Below are 23,277 nucleotides of genomic sequence, written 5' to 3'. Positions count from 1 at the left end.
AAAGCCAGGCAAAGAGCCGCGGGTTGGCCACCCCTGAGGTAGATCTATATTAGTTATGGGTCTTAAGGACCAATTGGTACATTGTAGGAAATTTGTTCAATTGGCGCAATGAAATGGGATAGTTGTAACATTTTGCACAAACATCATTTAATTCTATGACATACAAATCAGTAACAAGTGATAGCGTTGGGAACTATATGGCATCGAAATTTGATAGCAGGGATGTACGACCTGTGTGCAATTTTTTAAAGCGACTGCTAACTATGTACTAGGGCAGGGGTGGGGAACCTTTTTGTTGGTAAGGCCGCTAAACGGTTTATCGACACTCGTTTAGGCCGCATAGGCTATTTCCCAGGCCAAGGACAGTGGTTTTTAAATTTTTTAAATTACAGAATGGTCGTTTTGCTAATCCCTCGTAGAGTTGTAGGACTTACGGTCCAAGCTAAATATAATTCTTTTCTACATTTCCACCTTCACTATAACATTCAGGATTTATTTAACCTAGAAACTTGCTTGTTTACAAATATTAATCTAAGAGCAGCTTGACGTCACTGACGAGTTTAATATATGCGATTATGCGCAAACAATTGTTCTTTTGCAACACAAGTAAGATTTTAGAACCTTGGGCTCTTGCAGTCCTACGAATTTTTTGTATTGAGTTGTCGGATTCTTGTATTGAGCGCTTTGAGAGCAAGCGAACCACAGAATGGAATTGTTTAGTTAGTTTTACGCGTCAACGAGCCGTAGCCGCTTATGTCACATGGTTTCGTTTTTTTGCGCAGTTTTACCCAAATCCCAAGTATCACATTTTAATTTGTCGACTAATGGTATATTTGTGGTAAAAGACTTGAAAGTTCTAAAATGAGGTCTTTCCCATCAAGAATATACCAAAGCATGCAACGAAGCAAAAATTCAAGGCCCTAAAAATTGCTGCTGAACTCATAATCACTAACATGAATTCAAAAGACGGTGCAGAAACAAGCCAAATTGCTATGACAAGTAACATTGTATTGTATTTTGTGTTGCATTGTATGAATTTTGAAACTGGACATAAAAACGATACATAATAGTACAAAAACACTACACTACAGCCACCGGGCCAGGAAACGGCTGAAAAAACCTAGCGGTTAAAAATACGTCAAAGTAATATATGTATATCTGTTACGGAATTAATTTGGTAACCTCGAAATTTAGAGAAAGTGGTTTGGGTGCGAGATCTTTAACGCTAAACCTTCCCAACTATCCCGATAGTATTCTAGTATTCGAGGCTACCTCCCTAATTCGTAAAACGGTCCAAGACCCTGCACTAAGGGTTTATCGCTAAAACCAATTGTTACAACGGTGACTCCGCTACTGGCCAAAAATAATATATATTATAATTAATAAAACCTTTGAAAGGTACTGTTCGATCACGTTACGTTACAGCAATAATCACGTTGCGTTATAGCAAAACACAACAGCAGCACAACAGCACCAAAAAATCGCGCACACTTCACCGGGGCCAGGAGAGAACTGCCTCGCCAAACACAAGGAGTAACGACGTCACACGCCTCTAGGAATGTGACCAATCACAACGCGCCACGGGAAATCACTGAAGCGGGGATGCGTTCGAATTTTACCGGTGTTAAGTACAAAAAATATGTTAAAGTGAAAAAGGGATCCCGCTTTAGTGATTTCCCGTGCCGCGTTGTGATTGGTCACATTCCTAGAGACATGTGACGTCGTTTCTCCTAAAATGAAACACGAGAAAACAAAAGCGGTAAAAGGAATAACGTAAAAATAAATATAGATAAACAAAACAAACAAACATTATGAGACAAAACAACTAATATATTATTGGTAAATAAAGTTATTTGTGAAAAGCAAGCGCAATAGTTAAATATTAGATAAGCGTATACCAAACTAAGTGAACACAGGAGTCGGACTGTCAGACACAGAAGAGTGCTTTGCAAGTTTTTATTTATTGAGGGCAAAATAAATGGTTTTTAATGGAAGCAAAATTGTTGGCAAGCATTTCATTAATCGAGCACAGCAGCCACAAGCAAACAAGACATATATTTTCAGTGTATTGCCAAGAGTTTACAATGATTCTATAATTATAAGTTCTCTAGCGAAGTTTATGACTATAAAGTGGAAGTAACAAATTTGTTTCAATACGTTTTTTTGTTTGTTATTTACCAGGTGTATTTGCTACAATACCCTTTTCTAAAATATTTGATAGGTTTACCCAAAAAGGTTAAAACGGGATTTAAAAATAAAAAAATCAAGCTGAATCTTTTTGTTACCGAATTGTTTTAAAAGCCCCGGGATTGGGTCTAGCATTTTGACAAAAACATACTTGCAGGCATAGAGTACTATATCAAGTAATTATGTACACAGGACATAAAATATATGCAGTAGATTTGCGTCAACGATGAAAAATCCCCGTACAGCCACGCAACTATGAACCATTTTGAAACGGCGGAGGCTATGAAAACAACAGATGCGTAAACAATGCAGACATTTTTAAAGTCGCCTGTTTAGACATTTGCTTTGATTATCTCAACTTCCCTTCTTAGAGCATGATCGTTTTTCAGTCATCACGTTTTTCGAGAAAATGGAAGGTCAAGTGCCCCCTCTTACCCTTACGTGGCGGCGCCCATGGCTAGAACTGCAAGTTAAACGCCATTATCGGTGCCAAGTCGGGGGTAACTGGCCACTTCTTCTTTCGAGTAAATGTCTCTCTGTTTTTTTTTCAAAAATTGCTGACTCGTCTTCACACTCTTCAGTATATATACAGATCGCTGTAGTTCATGTCTCCATGCGTATACGCAATTATTTAACTAGTCTTTTGCTTAATGTGCAGTTACTTCAGTCTAATACGCTTTGCCTTTTTCCTTTTTTGAAAACGAGAGAAATGCGTATCGAATAAGCGTATCGAATACGCTTAAACGCTCCATGTGTCGTCATATGTTAGATGCGATAACGAATCGAATCGTATCGTTGATGCGCATTATGTGACGTCACGATTTCGATTCGCTAAAGCGTAAAATTACATGGCTGCCGAACCGAATCACATTCAAGGTTTTCAGTTTTGCGCAAAAACGATATGGTGGTTATTGTAAAGTGATATACAAACACAAGGCCGGTTAACTGTTAATTTTAAAGTATTTTTAGACTGTTAGTCTATTCTTCCAAAAAATCTAAGGTAATTTGTTAGCAGCAGCTGTTTGCGTCGAGTTTAGACATACCAAGGTATGAATTTGTTTATTGTGAACAGTTAAACCCTCAGGAATAGTTGGAAGAAACATTCAAAGTGTATAGATCACTCTAACTTCATAAGTTGTACTGTATTACATTTCCAGGCCATGTAGCACATTGAAAAATTCCTTTATATGACTGTACAAATCTATTAAATTTGTTTCATAAAAAACGACTAATTTGTATAACTTTGCACCAGTTGGACGAAAAACTTAATTAATTATGCAACTTGGTGTATGGAACGTTTGTTCAGCATTAACCTCAAATTTCCCCGTTATTTTCGGCACCAAATTAAAAAAATTACATATGGTTTCAAGTTGACCTACTTATTCAAACCACCTGTGCCGAGCGCATCGAGAATCGGAGAAGTCTAATACGCTTTGCCGTTTTTCTTTTTCGAAAACGAGAGAAATGCGTATCGAATAAGCGTATCGAATACGCTTAAACGCTCCATGTGTTGGCTGTCTGCGTTACCTGGAAAACATTTGTTTTGTGTTTTAAACATATCAAACACGGGTTTAAAAACAAACAAAATCTGTCTCTAAATCATGTTTTTGCACTTCTTATTTTATCTTTACAATTTAATAATTTCTTCTCACTCTCATAACTATCCAATTAAGCTTTTACTTTGCAGAGATATTACTTGTGCGGTAGGATTAAAGTGATTGTGTAGACCAGGGGTCCGCAAATACTTTTTGGTGCGACCCTAACAAATTTGCTCTAAATTCTCGCGACCCAAGCATTTTGTTAGCATGTAAGTTTGTGGAAAATACTAAGAAAATAAATATCAATATTACGACTGCTATAATGCTATTGTCAGTTGTTATTTATGAGACGGCAAGCCGAAGATCTTCCTCTACTTTGATCTGTATTTGGTTTTAATATAAAATAGTGCAGAAAGCGCATGACTGCTTGTACAGGTGCGCTTATAACTTGTTACATTGTTGTATGTAACATTACGTAGTCTTGTGTAACAATGCTACAATAATTAGGAGGATGAAAAAAATTGTATTTTATTAATACTATAGATGCGATGCTTATATTGATGGGAAATTTCAAATATTTCGCGACCCAGACTGGAAGGTCTCGCGACCCAAATTTGGGTCGCGACCAACTATTTGCGGACCCCTGGTGTAGACCAGTGTTTCTTGCAAACAATATAAAAATCAATGAAGGTACAAATTACAGAAAAAATAATTTAATAATTGTACTAGAAAAAAATCGGTGATGTTGTCGCGAAACAAACAAAGAATTCCTGACAACTTAGGTAGATTCAATCCGCCAACTGTGACGATATTGGGTCCATCTCTTCTCTCGACCTTGCAAACTCCTCTTCACTTTGCCCTCCCAGGTATTTGCGCCACTCAGTGATTATCTGAACAAAAGAGGTTTTCGTCGTATTGTGACGTCACAACCGTTTATTGTAAAACGTCGTTAAAAGGAGTAATTGTTTATTACACTTCGGACAAAATTTCAACTAAAACTTCAATCGGCCTGTCTTTGAGAGGTGACTCAAGAGGTGCAAGCGCCTCACAATTCGACAGACCAATTGTGGTCCAGATTATTCTTTTTAAAAGGAAAGTATTTTCTTTCTCGTCAGTTTTTTTTTGTCTTCGCTTGATTTTTTTAAATTCGGATGAGTTTACTTTTATTGACTGTTGTCACGGCCACTGAGTTTGACACCCCTGGGAGTGTGTCCTGATCCGGGGTTTCATGAACGCTTTAGGGAGGGTATGGGCCCTGGTTGAGAACCACTGCCTTAAAAGGCAAACCCCTGGGTTTAGTGGTTAACCCGTTGCCACAGTACATATTCAAGTTTATATTATAACGCCATAAACAAAGCATCGAATAATAAGAAAAACATCATGATTTTTTAACACAAACTGAACCGTGGAATATCAACAATGTAGCCTAGTTGTCAAATCTATTGCCGAGGTGGGCGATGAAACTTTTTTGTTTCAGATTTGAACTCTTCACAAATTACACTGGCCAACACAATTTTTGGTGTCTTTAATGTTAAAACTGATATTGACTAATTTTGGGGTACTGATTTCAAAAATCATTACGGTTTTCTTCAATCAGGTCAACTTTTTAAGTTATTTACAAAACCAAAATTTATGACCATATTGGTTCAATGACTTTAAAATCACGCTTTTATATGTTTGTTAAAGTTTTGTTACATTAAACACATCAATTTTCTACAGTGCAGTCGGTTTTATAGCATAAACATGTGTTCTATGCTTATGCTCTGTCTAAAAATGGTTGGTGTAGGCTAGTGGTAACTTTAAACTATACGTGTTTTATGGAGTGATTTCAGACTAGTAAAGCAAGGTGGTAAAACTAAAATTAATAGTGGCTAGGTCATCTATAAGGTGTTGCATGAATTACCAAGATGTTTTATTCTAGATTACTGGTGAATACCCATTGAACACAACTAAAAAGAAAAAAAAGATCTGTATCAAATGTGCATATCTTGCACACTTAGATGTGACTTTGGGGGTTTAGGACAAGCAATGGGCTCCACTTACCTAATGTTGATTGGAATATTACAGTAATGGACAAAAACAGTAGAAATATACTAACATTACTAGACATAGTACAAAACTAAGTTATTAAGCGGTCTGATAAATTCGGAACGAAAATGAGTATAAAGCTACACTTCCCTTAAAACGTAGGGGATATAAATGATGAGAATTAAGCTGAAAGGTTCCAACAGGATATCAGTAAAACGAAACGTGCCAGGGAAGAGGGAATAATGTGGTCCTGGCTAATTACTGTTGGTAAATTAAACGGGACGATATTGCTGCCAGTCATTTCCAAAAGTTACAGAAGTACATGTGTAGGGTAGGCCTATATCCGATATACCTGACAACTTACAAATTTGAAACCTTTTTTTTTGTTTTTTGTGTGGAATTTTGTTTGTTAGGAGTGTCTACCTGTTACATTTAAAATTAAATCGAAACTTTGTTCTTGCAATAACGGTAATTCCACTTAAAATACTCAAAACCAGTTTCACTATAGTGTATACATATAGATTGTTTTTCAAACGTGGATGTACCATAACATTTAAACTAGACGTGATACAGATAAACCGATTGCATTTTTGAAATCAGGGCACTCAAATTAGTCAAAATCAATTAAAACATTACTGACACCAGTAAAAAAATATTTTTTTGTTGCCCTGTGTTATCATCATTCAAAAAATTTCTATTTTGAAGTCAGGCAATTATTGTTTTCAAGTTGCCGTCCACACGAAATTTGGTAGTCAGACTTTTCTTTAAATATCAATTAATTTGGCAAACTATGCCTACGACTTTTTCCCTATTTTCACTTTCCTGTCAATAACTGCAATGGTTGCCTGAATTATTTGACGCTTTCGACAAAATATATTTTTCAATGACATCACTGCTACTCTGCTAGACCGATCAATTAGTGCTTGATAAAAAATGTTTAAGGAGCTACAAGGTCATAACCACTCAGTAAGCAAACATGTGGTCCTATAAAAGACAGCACTGTGTGGAAATCAAATCCAAGCGACATCAGTGGGCAGGAACTCAAGAAATAACTATTACGAAATAACTCGTATTAAAAAGAAGATGTCTTTGTCAAAAAACGTAGAATTTGTGATAAAGCGTCCATTTGTAGGAACTTGTAGGTCCATAGCCGTGTGATTTTGTATTGCAAACTTCTATTTATTGCCATTCCAGCAAGCAACTGGCAAAGACTTTTAAGGAGAGATGTGGCATTGTGCTGAAAGTTAAATGTCAGTTAATGGTGGACAGGTGTCACACAAGCTTGCGATCCAAACCCAGTTTCGATGACCAAGGTAAGTGGAATTAACAAGTGTTTTTTCGTACTATGAGTTCGCAACGCAAGCACATGTATTTCACAGCCACGTGGCATATTTAAGCACAATTATTTAGTAACTTATTACTGAAAGTGTCGGCTCTAGTTTCTTGGTTTGCAAATTAAAAAATCCAAATGCAGAATCGTAATTGTTAAAACAATCAGTAGCGACATCAGCAAAAATTCAAGTTATGGGGACAAAATCTGCATTTTCAAGCCTTCAGGATTGAAGTCATTGCGCTTATCCCCTTCACGGCGACGCCAGTGGCCATCACCCCTTTAAAATCAGACTGGTTTCCTGATATTCTGCCATCTTAGCAATACAAAGGTTTTAAAAAAGGACGTCTTATATTATCTTGTAGAGAATACAAAGAAGTCACGTTAAAGAATTAAAACGAGGAAACGAAGAATAGCAAGACGACGAAGTAGAAGATGAAATCGCAACGGAAAAAAGAAATTGATCCGAAAATTAAAAATTAGCTGCGAAATGTGCCGATCATTATGCTGGGACTGAAATGTGTCAAATTGCATGGCTTGTTTTAACACACTTTTACACATAATCAATTCTGCACCTATGACGTGTGGTATACTGTTTGTGTAGATTTTTTCATAACCAATCATGTTTTCCACTTGCTTGTTCTTTAAAACTCATGGTAATGTCGTTCTAGACTTGGCGGTGTTATAATGTGTTTTCCAAATCTTGCCAGAGTGAACTAGTAAAATGACACGAACTAATTGTTACGACTCACAACTGATGTACAGTCAGAAATTCGCGCGACTGTTTTAACATATGACATCACACTAGAAGTCCAATTTATGGAAACACGTGAAGTTTATTTGAACGTACGTAATATTTACGTTTTAACCACGACAAATGCGTTAATCACGTCAATCATGTGGCTCAAGGTTTTCTGTGAAAAAACAATCACTGAACAATGAGATAAAAAACTATTGGATGCAAAGTTGTGTGATTTACTGGCGTGCATGAATGTTATGCGCACATTCGTGTACTGTAAAGCAAGATTTGCGACATATCAAAGTCTAAAATCGGCAAAAAGATTTGCTTAGAGGCCAAAATATATTTTTTTTAATTTCAACATTTATGTGCTCGGACATGACATTGTCGCAAACTAATCGGGTCAGATATCCCTACTGTTGCTATTTGTGTTGACGCTGTCTTTGGCACACCGAGAACTTTCGAGATGTTTACTGTATTCTCTCCACAATAGAATGCACTCGTTATTAAAAACGCACCACAGCCCCCAAAACACAGGTTACTCTAGTTCAAACACAAGGCGTGACATGGCGTGATGATAGAACCTATCAGATGCATTGTTACGTCATAAGATGTCTAGGTTGCAATGTACTGAACAAGTTAACTTGTGGCAGACATGAAACCTATCTCGGGTCAGTTTTTTCAAGTGACTAGATTGTTACGACAGTAAAGTGTTGGTCATTGTAACACTTCAAGGTTAATTGGCCGTGTCGTTACGGTTGCTGGGGCTGCCTGTCCAAAACGCAACAATAGATGACAAGTTTTTTCAACTACAGTTGACATATATGTCAGAACCTTATTGGCTTTACTGCCTTAAGTACCTTATAAGTAAAGATCTAAATGTTGACCGGATTTTTATTTCTTTTTGGGACAAAAATTTTGCTGCGCCTGTAAATGTAGTGGAATAGCTTTTAGCAATAAATACAATGACAAATGTTCTGAGAAGATACGAAAGCGTTAAAATTGCTACAGAATATTTCAAATTTCGACCAAAGTATTCCAGTGACGTTCTTAAAGCAGTGATGAAATACTATAAACCAGATTGGAACAGATCGAGTCGACATGATTTGATGGTTGAAGTTGGATGTGGCAGTGGTCAAGCTACAAACCACTTTGCTCCATATTTTAAACAAATCTTAGCTTCGGACGTAAGTCGTCAGCAAATAGAATTAGCCAAGAGGCAAAACCAATTTCCCAACGTGTCTTACGAAATTGGTAGCGCTGAAAACTTATCGTTAGTTGACGCCGGTTCCGTTGATCTAGTGCTTGCCATGGAGTGTGCTCACTGGTTTGACCTTCCCAGATTTTTTGACGAAACGGCAAGAGTACTTAAGCCTGATGGATGCCTCGCAATAGGAGGATATTGGTTTCCGAAGCTTGTTCCGCTTATGGATGGGAAGGATGATCTCAAATTCAAAGTTAGTGATTTGCTGGAACACTTTCTTGTTCATGGAAAGCGTCATGACATGATTCGCTACGCTCAGGTCAAAACCCAGTTCCCAAACGTATATGAAGCAATTCCATGGAATAAGAAAGAAAAGCAGAATGTACAGGTTAGTAAACGTCTAACAGAGATGTTAATGAATGTTAATTTACGATATTAAAAGGCAAACACTGATATATAGGTTTGCCACGTTTTTATCATATAAAATCAGACTTGTCAAAGGCTTTTACGCCGCCACCAGAGAGCTTTAATGTACCGTAAATAAATAAAAATTAAATAAATAAAAATTTTTTGAATTACCTTACTTTCACTTATTTAACTGTCCCTAGCTCGTAAGGAGCAACGTACTAAAACAATATTATTAAGAATGATTATATTTTTCTTAATAATCTTGGTATTTTTTTTCTTAATTAATAAGGTGGCGTACGGGGACTGGAACTTGGCAACAGCAAAGGGTTTTATGCGATCGATGGATTCTTATCAGCTACATATGCAACATATTTTTGATTTATGCCAGAACCAATTCCCACCTCACACACCCTTGGATTTAGATTCTGCTGAAGTGTTTAGCAAACGAGTAAAAGAATTGCTGGAAGTCCCTCAAGCCATAGACGATAACGTCAAATTTCGAGCCTTGTTTGATGTGTTTCTTTTATTAGCTAAAGTAGGGTGAAAAACTAAGTTGGATGAAAATTGACATTTGTGTGTATGACTAAACTATCTTTTGTAACAACCACTTTATTGGGTTATATGGCACTAAACATGCAAAAATTCGAACGCGTCATAGAGATTTGAAAGTCTAAATAGCTAAACTATATTAAGAGACGATATCAGAGAGAGTAACCGAAAATGTATAGGCATGAAGTTACAAAATAATTTTAAATTCCTGTTGAAATATTTTACTTAATTGGTATCCTGAAAAGGACATCGTGATGGAAACCCTTGGCATTTACTGGACACGATTCTACGCTCGTTTCGTCGGAGCCGGAATCAAGTTGCTTTGACACATTTCCTAGAGGAAAAAACACGCAGTCTGTAGTGCTGTCACGCTAATAACTAAAAAAATGAAATGAAATGCGAGACTTTTTACTGTAAAACAAACAAAAAAATGGCGATAACCTTTTATTAATATCATCTGTTGATATTGTTTGCACTATAGCCCGATAAGAGCACATATATACACACACTCGTATTTTCTTATTGTCACGTTTGAACCGCCAAAAAGTTTTGTGAATTTGATTGCATATCTGCAGTGCAGAAAATCACATTTACTGTATACATGTCAGTTATAAAAGAGCATGAAAGCAAAGTTAAAAAACAGGTTAAAGGTGTTACGAATGCAAATTACGCCCAGATTGTAATTGCTCCACTGAACTGGTAATAATGTACGATGCCGGCCACCCAGCCGGTGTAATTTGGTGTTGGAGCGCTGGCCCCCGATTAGGCTTCTGTAGTAGGTTCAAATCCGACCGCAGGTTGATTTTTCTAGCCTTCCCGAAATTTGTCAAAATGTTGTCGCACTATGATGCAAAGCAGTGAAGGAGCACGATTCAGAAGCTTATCATGAAACAAACACAAAATGTTCGTGTATGTTGACTTTGTCTATGTTATTTTGTTAGCGCAAGTAAGTAGTGTTAAATGTTTATTTACAAGGTCACCTTATTGTTTCGTTTTTAGGTTATTTACGAGATGAGAAGATTCTTATTAAATGCCACACAATTATTTATTGGAAGTGCTGTTAAACTTACTTCAATATAGTTTTATCAAAATATTTTAACATCGTTGGTTTTAATACTTGAACATCATGAGAATTTATTTATTTTATTCTTAGCTTAAGCTGTTTTAGCCTTAAAATAAAACTAGTTTTTTTATTGGATTTTGCTGATGTTTATCCGCCTGGTGGCACTGTAACCCAAAGGGTCGTTAAGGCACGGGCAGGAACTTGGCCGAATGGTCTGGCGCGCCTGACCCACATACAGACCTAAAAAAAAAACTTGATCGGGATTCGTCCCGGGAGTGTCCTGGGTTCGAAACCCGTGAAAAAATAATAATAATAATTTTCCAGTAGGGCAGGAACTTGGCCGAACGGTCTGGCGCGCCTGACCCATATACAGACATAAAAAACCCTGATCGGGATTCGTCCCCGGGAGAGTCCTGGGTTCGAACCCCGTGAAAAAAAAAATAATAATAATAATTTTCCAGTATGGAATGCGCATCGCAACTATGAATGCTGAAGATGTGGAGAAAAAACCTATCCCAAGCTATATAAGGATTGAAAACTGCGAATTTTATGTTACCTACAACGGTCAAGTTTTCACTTGTAAATACTGTGGTAAGGAAGGTCACAAACAAGCTGAATGTTCACAAAGGAAAAGCGATTTTCCAGTGTTAACTGGAACTGTAGCAGGGAAACGGTTGGAAACTGGACAGCGTACCAACGCTGATAACACTTCCCCGACTCGCCCTGAGGTGGCCGAATGCAATCAAATAATCACAACAAACGGGTCTGACCTAATTGTTGGTGACCAGCAGGAAAATCGCGAGGATTTGGGCAACCTACCTGTAACAGAAAACGTGATGACAAGCACCCCACATGACAACAAGGCACCTTCAAAAACAGCCAGCAGGAAAAGACTGGAACGAAGCCCTGAGGAGTTTCCACAAAGCAAAAGCTTTTGTGTGAAAACTATTTCACTAATCTGTCCAGGGTGCCAAGCAGAAGCGCATCTAACTGAAGAATCAAAGACGTTTACATGTTGGAGCTGTTCAAAAAAGTTTTTGGTAGCAATTAAATGCTGCACTGACGAGCTCTTCCTGGTCCAGGAAAACACGAAAACGTGTCAATGCCCGGGCTGCAACAATCGAATGAGATGGATGCCTTGTTGCAGAGACTTCCAACCGGAATTCCAAGTGGAAGGTAATTTATTTGAATGTGTTGTGTGCCAAAAGTTTTCATTAACGTGTTTGTGTAAAACCGTTAATTTATTGCCGAAAGTTACAATGTGCTCTTATCAGTCCCAGCCAACCGTTTTTGTGCGAATGTGGTATAGAATATGAATGGGACATTAATATAGGAATACAAGTGCATAAATGAAATAATACTCTTATTTAGGTTTTATGGCTCTTAAAATTAATTCTCACAATGTCCGAGGTTTAAACCTAGCCCTAAAATGGAAAACTATAATTAAATATTTGCACCGTAAAAATTGTCATGTAGCATTCTTACAAGAAACACATGGCTGTGAGAAGCATGACAAATTGTGGGGAATGGAGTGGGGTGGTGAAGCGTTTTGGGCACACGGAAGCACCAATAGTCGCGGGGTCGCAATTCTCTTTGCCAAGCATCTTTCCTATTCTTTAACGAATATATACCGAGACGTCGAAGGTAGATTTATAATGATAGAAGCGACCATCAATTCTCAGCCACTATTGTTTGTAAACGTTTATGCACCAAACAAAGATGATCCAGACTTTTTCGAAAAATTATTTGCCACGCTTAACGGATTTTCAACCGCGTCAATTATAATGGGAGGAGACTTTAATCTTGTAATTAATACAGACCTAGATAAAACCGGAAAATCAATCCACAGTAACCAAAAAGCAAAAGCTACCCTACAACGTTACATTAATCATTTCAACCTCACAAATATCTTCCGCCACAAAAACCCAATGCTGAAAAAGTTCTCAAGGGTTCAGAAAAATCCCCCAGCGGCATCTCGAATTGATTTTTATTTACTTGGTAATGATCTAATACAAAATGTAAAACACGTCGACATTGTTCCTGGGCCCATGTCCGACCACTATATGCTCGCCCTAGAGGTCGCCGTTAATCCCTTACCACGTGGAAAGGGTTACTGGAAACTAAACGCGAGTTTCCTGACCGATTTGAAATATATAGAAAAGATTAAATCCCTCATTGACATGCATAAAACGGATAATCAAGATTCCGCTATCAATCCGCATGTCATATGGGACGCTTTAAAAGCTGTGATCCGAGGGGAAACAATCCGGTATGCATCCGAAAAAAAAAACGGAATAACAGCGCCAAACTAACGAAAATAGAAAAGGATATCGTCACAATTCAAAATGCTGTTTGTAACACGACGGGTGAGGAACGTGATCAACTACACGACAAACTATTCGCCCTTCAAAATGAACTAGATAAACTTCTAAAGCGCCAAACAATCAGCGCCATTACCCGTAGTCGGACTCGCTGGGCTGAAGACGGAGAAAAAAATACGAAATACTTTTTAAACCTGGAAAAACGACAGGGCGAAAAGAAAAGTATAAATCGCCTAATTTCTGGATCGGAAATCCTTACAGATCAAGAAAAAATTCTGAAAAGCTTAGCGAAATTTTATGAACAATTGTATAGAAGGGATGACAAAGTCCAACATCAATGCATCTAAACTAGCATCGTTGGGACTTCCCCAAATTCCGCTAGAAGCCATGGAAAAAATAGAAACTGAAATTCTGGAGACCGAGTTTTTAAACGCACTAAAAGACATGGGCAAAAATAAGTCACCGGGACTCGATGGCTTCCCCGCCGAGTTCTACCTAACATTTTGGGAAAACCTAAAAGGTCTTTTCACAGCGGCGTGGAGTTTTTCGATAAAAATTGGAAATTTGACCCCTTCGCAGTCCAGAGCTGTTATAACTCTTCTTCCCAAAATGGATAAGGACCCGCTTCACCCAGGTAGTTATAGGGCAATTACGCTACTAAATGCTGATTATAAAATTGCCTCTAAAGCAGTTAACAACAGATTACGGTCGGTTTTGAACCATGTAATCTCTCCTGACCAAAATGGTTTCATAGCAAATCGATACATTGGTACTATAATATTCGACTTCTATTTGATATTATAGACAGTGCCGACCACCAAAATATTCCAGGGGCAATTTTGTCATTGGACATATTCAAAGCTTTTGATACGTTAAGTTGGGATTTTATGTTTTCTGCATTAGAAGCTTTTGGTTTTGGCCCAACAATTATTAGACATGTCAAATGTTTTTACCAAAACCCGACATCGGCAATAATTAATAACAGTTTTGTATCTGCGCCATTTAAAGTCGAAAGAGGAGTGAGGCAAGGTGATCCTCTGTCTCCCACGCTTTTTGTTCTAAGTATTGAATGTCTAGGAATAATGTTAAGACAGGGGAACTTTTTAGGTATAAAAGTACATGACAAAGAATTTAAAGTTTCCATGTTTGCGGATGACACCGTTTTGTTTCTCTCCGGCAGCGATAATGATTTTCGCGAAGCATTAAGTATAATCACAGAGTTTGGCGATATGTCGGGATGCAAAATAAATATGAACAAATCAAACGCATTTTTTGTTGGTTCCAAACGCTCCTGTTGCCACAAACCGATGCAACAAGCCGGGCTCTTGAGGCCTTCTCAAAAAACTAGGTATTTGGGGGTTGTAATTCCGACCACGACGTGCAGCGATGAAAAATTGCTGGAATACAATTTTTTGCCTATACTGCAAAAGATCAAAGTTATTGCAAACCTATGGTCGACAAGGAGTCTTTCCTTACTGGGGAAAGTAACAATAATTAAAAGCCTTAATGTAGAAAATTAATGTAGAAAATTATATTCTGGCACTAAACCTTAAATGGTTTCAAAAACTTTTTGATGAAAGCGTAGTTGCGGATTGGAAACAAATCGAGGCACCATACTTAAGGGGACAAAGAGTTAACGCTTTTCTAAATGCAACTATATCGCTTAATCGAGCCGAGGTTAAACGTGTTTTACCCTTGAGAACCTTGCGCCACACCCTTGTCAGTTGCATACACACTTTAAATCTGCTAAAACCAAAATCGACAGAAAGGACACTTTGGCTGAACAAAAAAATTAAGTACCAATCTAAAACTTTCTTTATGAAACCCCTGATCGACTCTGGCGTAATGTTACATGAACACCTATTGACTAATGAAGGAGAGTATGAAACTTACGACAACTTGGCGTTAAAATTTAATTTTCAGGCTAATAACGCAGAGTTCATTCAATTTATAAAACTTGTTTCAAGTCTGCCTGAGCAATGGGACTCAGAAAACTATATCGACCCACAAATAACTCAGTCAGAACATATATTGAATCTTATTAAAGACACAAACAGCGTCAAAACAATTTACACAAAGCTACAAGACAGCGTGGCTCGCGTGCCAGTTAAGTCCCAAGACTTTTGGAAAAACAAGCTTTTCATAAATTTTGTCATACCGTGGCGAGAAGTATATATTAACAACTTTAATTCCACTATTGAAAATAGGTTGAGAAGTTTTCAAATTAAAGTAAATCTGAATGCCATCGTGTGCAACCAAATATTGCACTCCTTTGGGAAAATTGACTCCGACTTGTGCACATTCTGTAAAAATGCTACAGAAAACGTTTACCATGTTTTTTATTCTTGTCATGTAACTAGACTGTATTGGGAAAACGTTTGTGCATGGATTAGTGCTAGAACCCGAGTCCCACTGACGTTACCTCCCGTGAACTTACTTTTTGGTGTCCACAATGGTGGATCCGGCGATAAATTGGTGAACTGTATGTTGTTATGTGCCAGATATGTCATTTACCATAGTAGTAGGGGATCGCCAGATTGGCGATGGCGCCTTCAATGGGCCTGGCGTACTGTGATTTATAGATGAGTGTGCCGTAATCGCTGGTCTGCATAGACGCTTCAGGGCTGATCCCAGTTATGAATTTATGTTCATCTTAACTGATACTGGTCAATCTGGCGATCCCCTACTACGAAGCTGACATGTGCAGCATACGAGGCAGGCAACGGTGCTTGTGATTCGACTTTCGGCGGATTCTCCACTGAGCCTGTGTAGCTCAGTTGGTAGAGCGCGAGTCCCGGAAAGACTCCTGTCGTGGGTTCGAATCCCACCGCAGGCTAGATTTTTCTAGCCTACGCCTTGCCATATGGTGGTGAATGCTTGGTGACCGGCTGATTCGGTATGGCGCCTTCAATGGGCCTGGCGTACTGTGATTTATAGATGAGTGTGCCGTAATCGCTGGTCTGCATAGACGCTTCAGGGCTGATCCCAGTTATGAATTTATGTCTTAACTTCTTAAATAATAATAATAATAATAATAATAATAATAATAATAATAATAATAATAATAATAATAATAATAATAATAATAATAATAATAATAATAATAATAATAATAATAATAATAATAATAATAATAATAATAATAATAATAATAATAATAATAATAATAATAATAATAATAATAATAATAATAATAATAAACATGAATCAGTCTAGTGCACACGGGTCGGCAAACTTTTCGGCGCTGCTGACCAGCATAAGGCAAACATAATCCCTCAGTAATGGATGTTAAGTCCAGCATTCATGCCAGCTTACTTGTCATCATGACGTTAATTAAGTGAGGGACATTAGGTTGGTAACGTGATACCGTCAACAATTAATGAGTTTACTATAAACGGGTAATTTGTGGACATTACACCAGTTGGAAGAAAACTAAACTTATATAGATAGTATATGGCACTGTACGGTATGCAAATGCTTCGCGTTCCACAAAAGCACAGCATAAACAGGAAGAAGAAGGCAAAAACAGTTAACCGTCGGCATTAAAATGACAATGGATTTGCAGGACTACAAAGTGCTACGGTTTGGGGCATATCATTTTGCGGCATTTTTTCGAAAACACACTGCAGCACATACAACAAAATGCTTTATAATACATGGCGTTACGTGTGGCAAATATGACGTCTACATCGTTTTTGTTAATGGTCATAAGTTGATACTTTGCCTTGTTTCCAAATTTAAATGAATTGTGTTTTACCGAACATACATAATCGGAAAAATTAGATGACGCCTATGCTTCCTGTCGGTGTGGTCAGACTGACTATGCATTTCACAAGCCAGATCGTATGTAGGCCTACAGTGATGTAATTTTTCTTGAAATGCTGTCTGCTGGTATGCAGTTTGCGTTTTTGGTAAGCATCGCTGACGAGGTAGGTTTCAAGTTACGCAATGACTATAGTCATGGTTCTTCGTTTGAAGCTCTGTCCGTTCGACCTTAATTCAAGCAGTTTTAGAAATACTGCTTTCCATGATTATAAAAGTGCAAGATGATTAAGACTGAAAAGTCGTGGACTTAAATTAATGCCACGTTAAATATTTATCAAGTTTTGTGTCCCTTCTCTCAATTGAAATGGGCTGGGCCTATGCTGTTTCCAACACAGCTTTCGTATATCCATGTCTTGACATATTTTTTGCCCATTATATGTAATCTACAAGCCTTTGGTGGGTGCAATCGCACAATATTTGCAGCAAAAGTATCCAGATGTTTTGATGTTTCTGCATATTTTTGCATTATATTTAGGGGACTTGTAGTACTTTCAGAAACCTAAAACATTCTTAACCACGAACAGAATCGTCTTTGGATGTCGCAAAAATAGTATTCAACTGTAAAGTTTAAACGATTTGACAAAACTATTGTTATCAAGTCAATGACAATTTTGTTCCCCAGCAAGTTGTTTTAAGCCGCCTCATTTGCACTTCAATTTTTCTGGAAGTAACATTTCGTTTTTTCCTATACACTCTCTAGCCAGGTGCCCCAAACTACGACCCGCGGCGCGTGGGCCAGATCCAGCACGCGACGTCATCTTATCCGGCCCGCGAAGGCCTTTTATCTTGCCATATATCTCATAAAAAATAAATCTTGCCAAACTATTTCTAATGTAAGTGTTCCCGCAACAATATGTATACCTATAGGATTAATTTTCCCTTGTTTTACAGAACGAAGAAAAACGTTCGAAAGACAGTTTGTTACATCACAGCAGGACTAAATATATTAATGCCTTCGCTATTGTACGAACCAATGTCTTTGTTTTGTTAATTGCGATGAAAATAAATAAATATTGCCAATAGAGGAGACTCTTGAATATGGCACAAAATTTTACGTTTTGACAGTAGCACCATATGACTCTAAATAAGATTGTAGTAAGCCATTGAGTTTCTTCTGATTCCAAAAAAGATCTACGCGAAGCACGGCTTTGGAACAGCGCTGCGTTCGGGCTTGTATGCTATATGGCTCTCGCGTGTAAATTTTAATGCCAACCGGCCCGCAGTTGCCTGAAATAACCTCCAAGAAGGCTCAAGGTTCATAACCAAAATACTTGATTGCAATATTTTATCTCGATATTGCTCACTCGCAAAAGGTTGTCACAACAACAGCTGTCACAAGAAGGATTTCTACAGTAGGTGGATGATTTGGAATCAACTAAGGATGGTGCGGGTTCACAAAGGATGCACCCACTGTTCTTGCCTACGGAATATAAATACATCGCTCATCCGGTAAAATTATCTTCACGCTAAAAATTGCAGTGGGTTGTGCGGATAAACACCCAAAACCGGATTTGTTTGCGATTTTAAGGCAGGCTGCCTATTTGGGCACGGAAGATAGGGAAACGCCAACACGTTTGGATTTTACTTCTCAACGGCTGATTGGATATTTCGGTTTAGTTTGAATGCTATATAAGTAGCTGCTATTGTAAACTTTGCACAGTTTGGTACAGCGAAGGTTGATCAAACAAGGTAGGTTTAATAACAAAACATGTATTTTTAAGTAAAATTTGCTTGTAGTTTATAAACGTTAAAGTGTAATATACTATTTGTTTGCGTTTACAGATGAAAATCAAGACGTGCGTCTCCCTTCTTGTGCTTTTTCTTTTGGTAGTTGATCTGAGTGACTCGCTTTTTTGGCGACGAAGAAGACGAAGACGTATTGTAATCTACAGACGTCGAACACCGTACTACCGTCGACGCTGTTACTACCGCCGCCGCAGCAGGCAAGTCTTTAAAGTTTTTATCTGAAACTATGTGCTACTAATACCATTGCTACAAATTATGTTTTGCTTACACAGGACTGGAAAAGACAACTTTATCTCAGGTAAATCTGATATGGTCTACACCTGTCAATATTTAGGCAATCTTGCTACAAAGTGATCAATTTAAATTATTGATCACTCTCTCGTAAAATGTGTGCCAAGCTCGTTTAGTATTTCCATTTTTGCGTATTAGGCCACTTTTAAGCGTAGCGGGTCTATTCTTTTTAATGTAACAAATAGAAAACGAAGATGACAACGAAGACGTAAAACTTGAAGAAGACAAAGAGTTCGAGAGTCTTCCAGATGATTCAGATGATATTAATGATCTGCTTGAAGTAGAAGAGAACAAACTTACCGAATAAATTTAGGAGAAAAATTTAAAGGTACGTTTAGCTGTACGATAGCTTAATTAAAACCGTAGCTCAGTAAAGACGTATAAAATCTAATTTTACTTGTGTTAGAAGCAAACGTGTTAAAATGTTGATTTCCTGTTGCTGATGATTGAGCGTGCTATAATATGCTTATTTAGCTGTTGATTAATTGTTTATGTTTTTACAGAAAAGGACTTCTGACAGGGAAGACGATCTCCTAAATATTGTGATAAAATTATGATCAAAATAAATACATGACGGGGCAGCAGCTTCTTTTTATTGTTGAACACGGGTTAAAGGCAGCTATATGACATTTCTCAAACGAATTTCAAGTGGCTAAACCTTTAGAACACATTGCAGTCAATTTCCAATACAAACAAGCGTGGCGTAATAAATCTGTACCGAATCAAAATAAACCGTCTTGCAAAATAACAACGTCAGAACAAACCTGTATCCCTACCAAAATAACAGAGTGATAAAGTTTAGCAACATACACCTTACGCACAAATATTTTTTTTAACCTGGAAAAACAAACCTATTTCCCATATACCCCGCAAACCCGATAACTGAACAAAAAATACCCGCTCGTAATTATGTAAAGTACAAATATATTTACAGTTGTAACTATTTCAAAACAAAATGATTTGTTGGACTTGTGCTTTACATAAAGGAATTTTTCGTTATCTTCGTTTTCAGTTTTGGATGTCCATCGCGGCGACAAATAAACGCATAAACCCATGCGCAACAAGACAAGCAATTGCCAGGAATTATCAAAACTGCCCCAAACATGCAGAAAAACGTCTTTACGTGCACTTGGTGTACCTGATGCCCCAAACCCAAACAAAACCCCAAATAATTCAATCTCTCCAAAATGTAATACTAGAATCTGGTGTTGTCTAGTTACTACAGAGAAAGAAAAATAAATACCTTGACGGAAGTTTGTAAAGTGAACAAAAAAACAAAAATGTAACGGCGTAATGTTATAAGTCACGTCATATAAACATCAGCAAAAAACAAACGCAAAATAAGTTTAAAATCTAAGTAAGGTGTTTAGCACAAAAAGGATAAAGCAACATATCCTACTGTTGCAAAATATTTGTTTGGGCTAAACACAGACATGTTTCCAATATGCTTCGTTTCCGCTGGATTCTAATTTAGAAATAAGTGGTAACTTATCGAAAAAGCTACTAGCACCAAACCTCGACAGTCCCACATTATGCTAAATTCCGATAGGTAGAGCAAAGAGCACTAAGACGCATTTAAAACGACATATCTCTAAACATGCTGACTATATAGCTATGCTTTTTGGAATGGGGTCAGGTATTATTATTATTTAAAATACAATAAAACTGACTTTAACACTAAGTTTCTATACACAATTTTTTTAAAAAATTACTTTCTAACTCTAACCTACCTCGGCTGCGAAATAAACAATTCAGCTCTTTGGGCTACTGTAGCGAAATTTTATTTGCTTGTTGATTTTTTGTCACCGTCACTTTTTGTTTTCGTTCTTTTTCGTTGTGGCACCTTAATTACGTTTTTGTGTTGTGGCACCCTCGCTGCTTCCCCTTAGGGGTGATTGGTTTGCAAGGCGTTGATTGCGCCGGAATGTGCCTTCTTGTTCCACATGCCTAAAATAGCGCGTCGCTAGTCGTTGATAGGGCTTTTCTCTGGGCGCCGTGAAACGTAGTGGTGTTGTTGTTGGTATTGGTGGTGGGTTGCCACGTGCTCGGTGTAACTTTGCTTTTACATTGTTTTAAATATAAGTCGCGCCCATAGGCTAAACCAGTGTGAGGGAGTATAATTGGCTTTAGTGGTGAGCCGTGATTGCAGGATTCTGGACCGGTTGCAAATTAAGTAAGCAGGCTTGGTTCATAAGATCGTAAGAAAAGTCGTGGACTTAAATTAATGCCATGTTAAATATTTATCAAGTTTTGTGTCCCTTCTCTCAATTGAAATGGGCTGGGCCTATGCTGTTTCCAACACAGCTTTCGTATATCCATGTCTTGACATATTTTTTGCCCATTATATGTAATCTACAAGCCTTTGGTGGGTGCAATCGCACAATATTTGCAGCAAAAGTATCCAGATGTTTTGATGTTTCTGCATGTTTTGCATTATATTTAGGGGACTTGTAGTACTTTCAGAAACCTAAAACATTCTTAACCACGAACAGAATCGTCTTTGGATGTCGCAAAAATAGTATTCAACTGTAAAGTTTAAACGATTTGACAAAACTATTGTCATCAAGTCAATGACAATTTTGTTCCCCAGCAAGTTGTTTTAAGCCGCCTCATTTGCACTTCAATTTTTCTGGAAGTAACATTTCGGTTTTTCCTATACACTCTGTAGCCAGGTGCCCCAAACTACGACCCGCGGCGCGTGGGCCAGATCCAGCACGCGACGTCATCTTATCCGGCCCGCGAAGCAGAGTTGCAAGCGGGCCCGAAATCTGAGCCCGAACCCGGCCCGAACCCGAAAGTATAAGCCCGAAGCCCGACCCGAACCCGAAACGTTTTTGCAAAGCCCGTTTAGGCCCGAAATTTTGATTGACGGGCCTATCCAAGAAAGCCTTGCAACAAAGGATGAGAAAAAAAAAGAGAAAGGCAACAAACACAATGAACAATAGTAGACAATGGGGTAAACAATACGTTTTAGAGGAGGGTGGGCATTAGGTCAAAGCCAGAGAATCGTTACTTAGTTGAATGATTTTATTTAAAAAACAATGGCGGGCACGGAACCTAAAGTCAGGCCCGTTTTAAGCCCGTTTTCTCACAAATACCTAAGCCCGAACCCGGCCCGAACCCGGCCCGAACCCGGCCCGAACCCGGCCCGAACCCGGCCCGAACCCGAACCCGGCCCGAACCCGGCCCGAACCCGGCCCGAACCCGAACCCGGCCCGAACCCGGCCCGAACCCGGCCCGAACCCGGCCCGAACCCGGCCCGAACCCGGCCCGAACCCGGCCTGAACCCGGCCCGAACCCGGCCCGAAAAGCCCGGCCCGACTTGCAACTCTGCCGCGAAGGCCTTTTATCTTGCCATAAATCTCAAAAAAAATAATCTTGCGTTAACTATTTCTAATGTAAGTGTTCCCGCAACAATATGTATACCTATAGGATTAATTTCCCCTTGTTTTACAGAACGAAGAAAAACGTTCGAAAGACAGTTTGTTACATCACAGCAGGACTAAATATATTAATGCCTTCGCTATTGTACGAACCAATGTTTTGTTTGGTTAATTGCGATGAAAATAAATAAATATTGCCAATAGAGGAGACTCTTGAATATGGCACAGAATTTTACGTTTTGACAGTAGCACTATATGACTCTAAATAAGATTGTAGTAAGCCATTGAGCTTCTTTAGATTCCACAAAAGATCTACGCGAAGCACAGCTTTGGAACAGCGCTGCGTTCGGGCTTGCATGCTATGTGGCCCTCGCGTGTATTTTTAATGTCAATCGGCCCGCTGCAGCCCGCAATAACCCCCAAGAAGACTTAAAGGTTTAATTAATCAAAATACTTGATTGCAATATTTTATCTCGATATTGCTCACTCGCAAAAGCTTGTTACAACAACAGCTGTCACAAGAAGGATTTCTACAGTAGGTGGATGATTTGAAATCAACTAAGGATGGTGCGGGTTCACAAAGGACGCACCCACTGTTCTTGCCTACGGAATATAAATACATCGCTTATCCGGTAAAACTATCTTCACGCTAAAAATTGCAGTGG

General features: G+C 38.3%; 3 protein-coding genes and 1 non-coding gene across 5 annotated transcripts; all 4 read left to right on the top strand.

Annotated features, from left to right (window-relative positions):
- The first annotated feature begins 8,321 nt into the window (after positions 1-8,321).
- On the top strand, positions 8,322-10,541 carry LOC145235160 (uncharacterized). Of its 2 annotated transcripts, XM_080099570.1 has the most exons (3): positions 8,322-9,279; positions 9,346-9,414; positions 9,724-10,541. In XM_080099570.1, the coding sequence occupies exons 1-3, from the start codon at positions 8,788-8,790 to the stop codon at positions 9,976-9,978; spliced, it is 816 nt and encodes a 271-aa protein (XP_079955696.1). In that variant the 5' UTR covers positions 8,322-8,787; the 3' UTR covers positions 9,979-10,541. The 2 variants fall into 2 exon arrangements, with proteins under 2 accessions (XP_079955696.1, XP_079955695.1); XM_080099569.1 differs by having other exon boundaries at positions 8,326-9,414; positions 9,724-10,540.
- Positions 10,542-11,528: 987 nt separating this feature from the next.
- On the top strand, positions 11,529-18,216 carry LOC145205711 (uncharacterized). Its single transcript, XM_080078475.1, has 2 exons — positions 11,529-12,222; positions 18,084-18,216. Exons 1-2 carry the CDS (start codon positions 11,529-11,531, stop codon positions 18,131-18,133), a joined length of 744 nt encoding a protein of 247 aa, XP_079934601.1. The 3' UTR covers positions 18,134-18,216.
- LOC145237035 (uncharacterized) lies at positions 14,889-15,953 on the top strand. Its single transcript, XM_080099741.1, has one exon. The coding sequence runs from the start codon at positions 15,186-15,188 to the stop codon at positions 15,951-15,953; it is 768 nt and encodes a 255-aa protein (XP_079955867.1). The 5' UTR covers positions 14,889-15,185.
- Positions 16,130-16,203, top strand: Trnas-gga (transfer RNA serine (anticodon GGA)). The gene has a single exon. It is a non-coding gene; the product is annotated as a tRNA-Ser (tRNA).
- Positions 18,217-23,277: the final 5,061 nt, after the last annotated feature.

The sequence above is a fragment of the Phallusia mammillata genome, chromosome 1 (assembly GCF_965637545.1).
Source record: "Phallusia mammillata chromosome 1, kaPhaMamm4.hap1.1, whole genome shotgun sequence".
Classification (NCBI taxonomy): domain Eukaryota; kingdom Metazoa; phylum Chordata; class Ascidiacea; order Phlebobranchia; family Ascidiidae; genus Phallusia; species Phallusia mammillata.
This window is presented reverse-complemented; position numbering and strand designations above follow the sequence as displayed.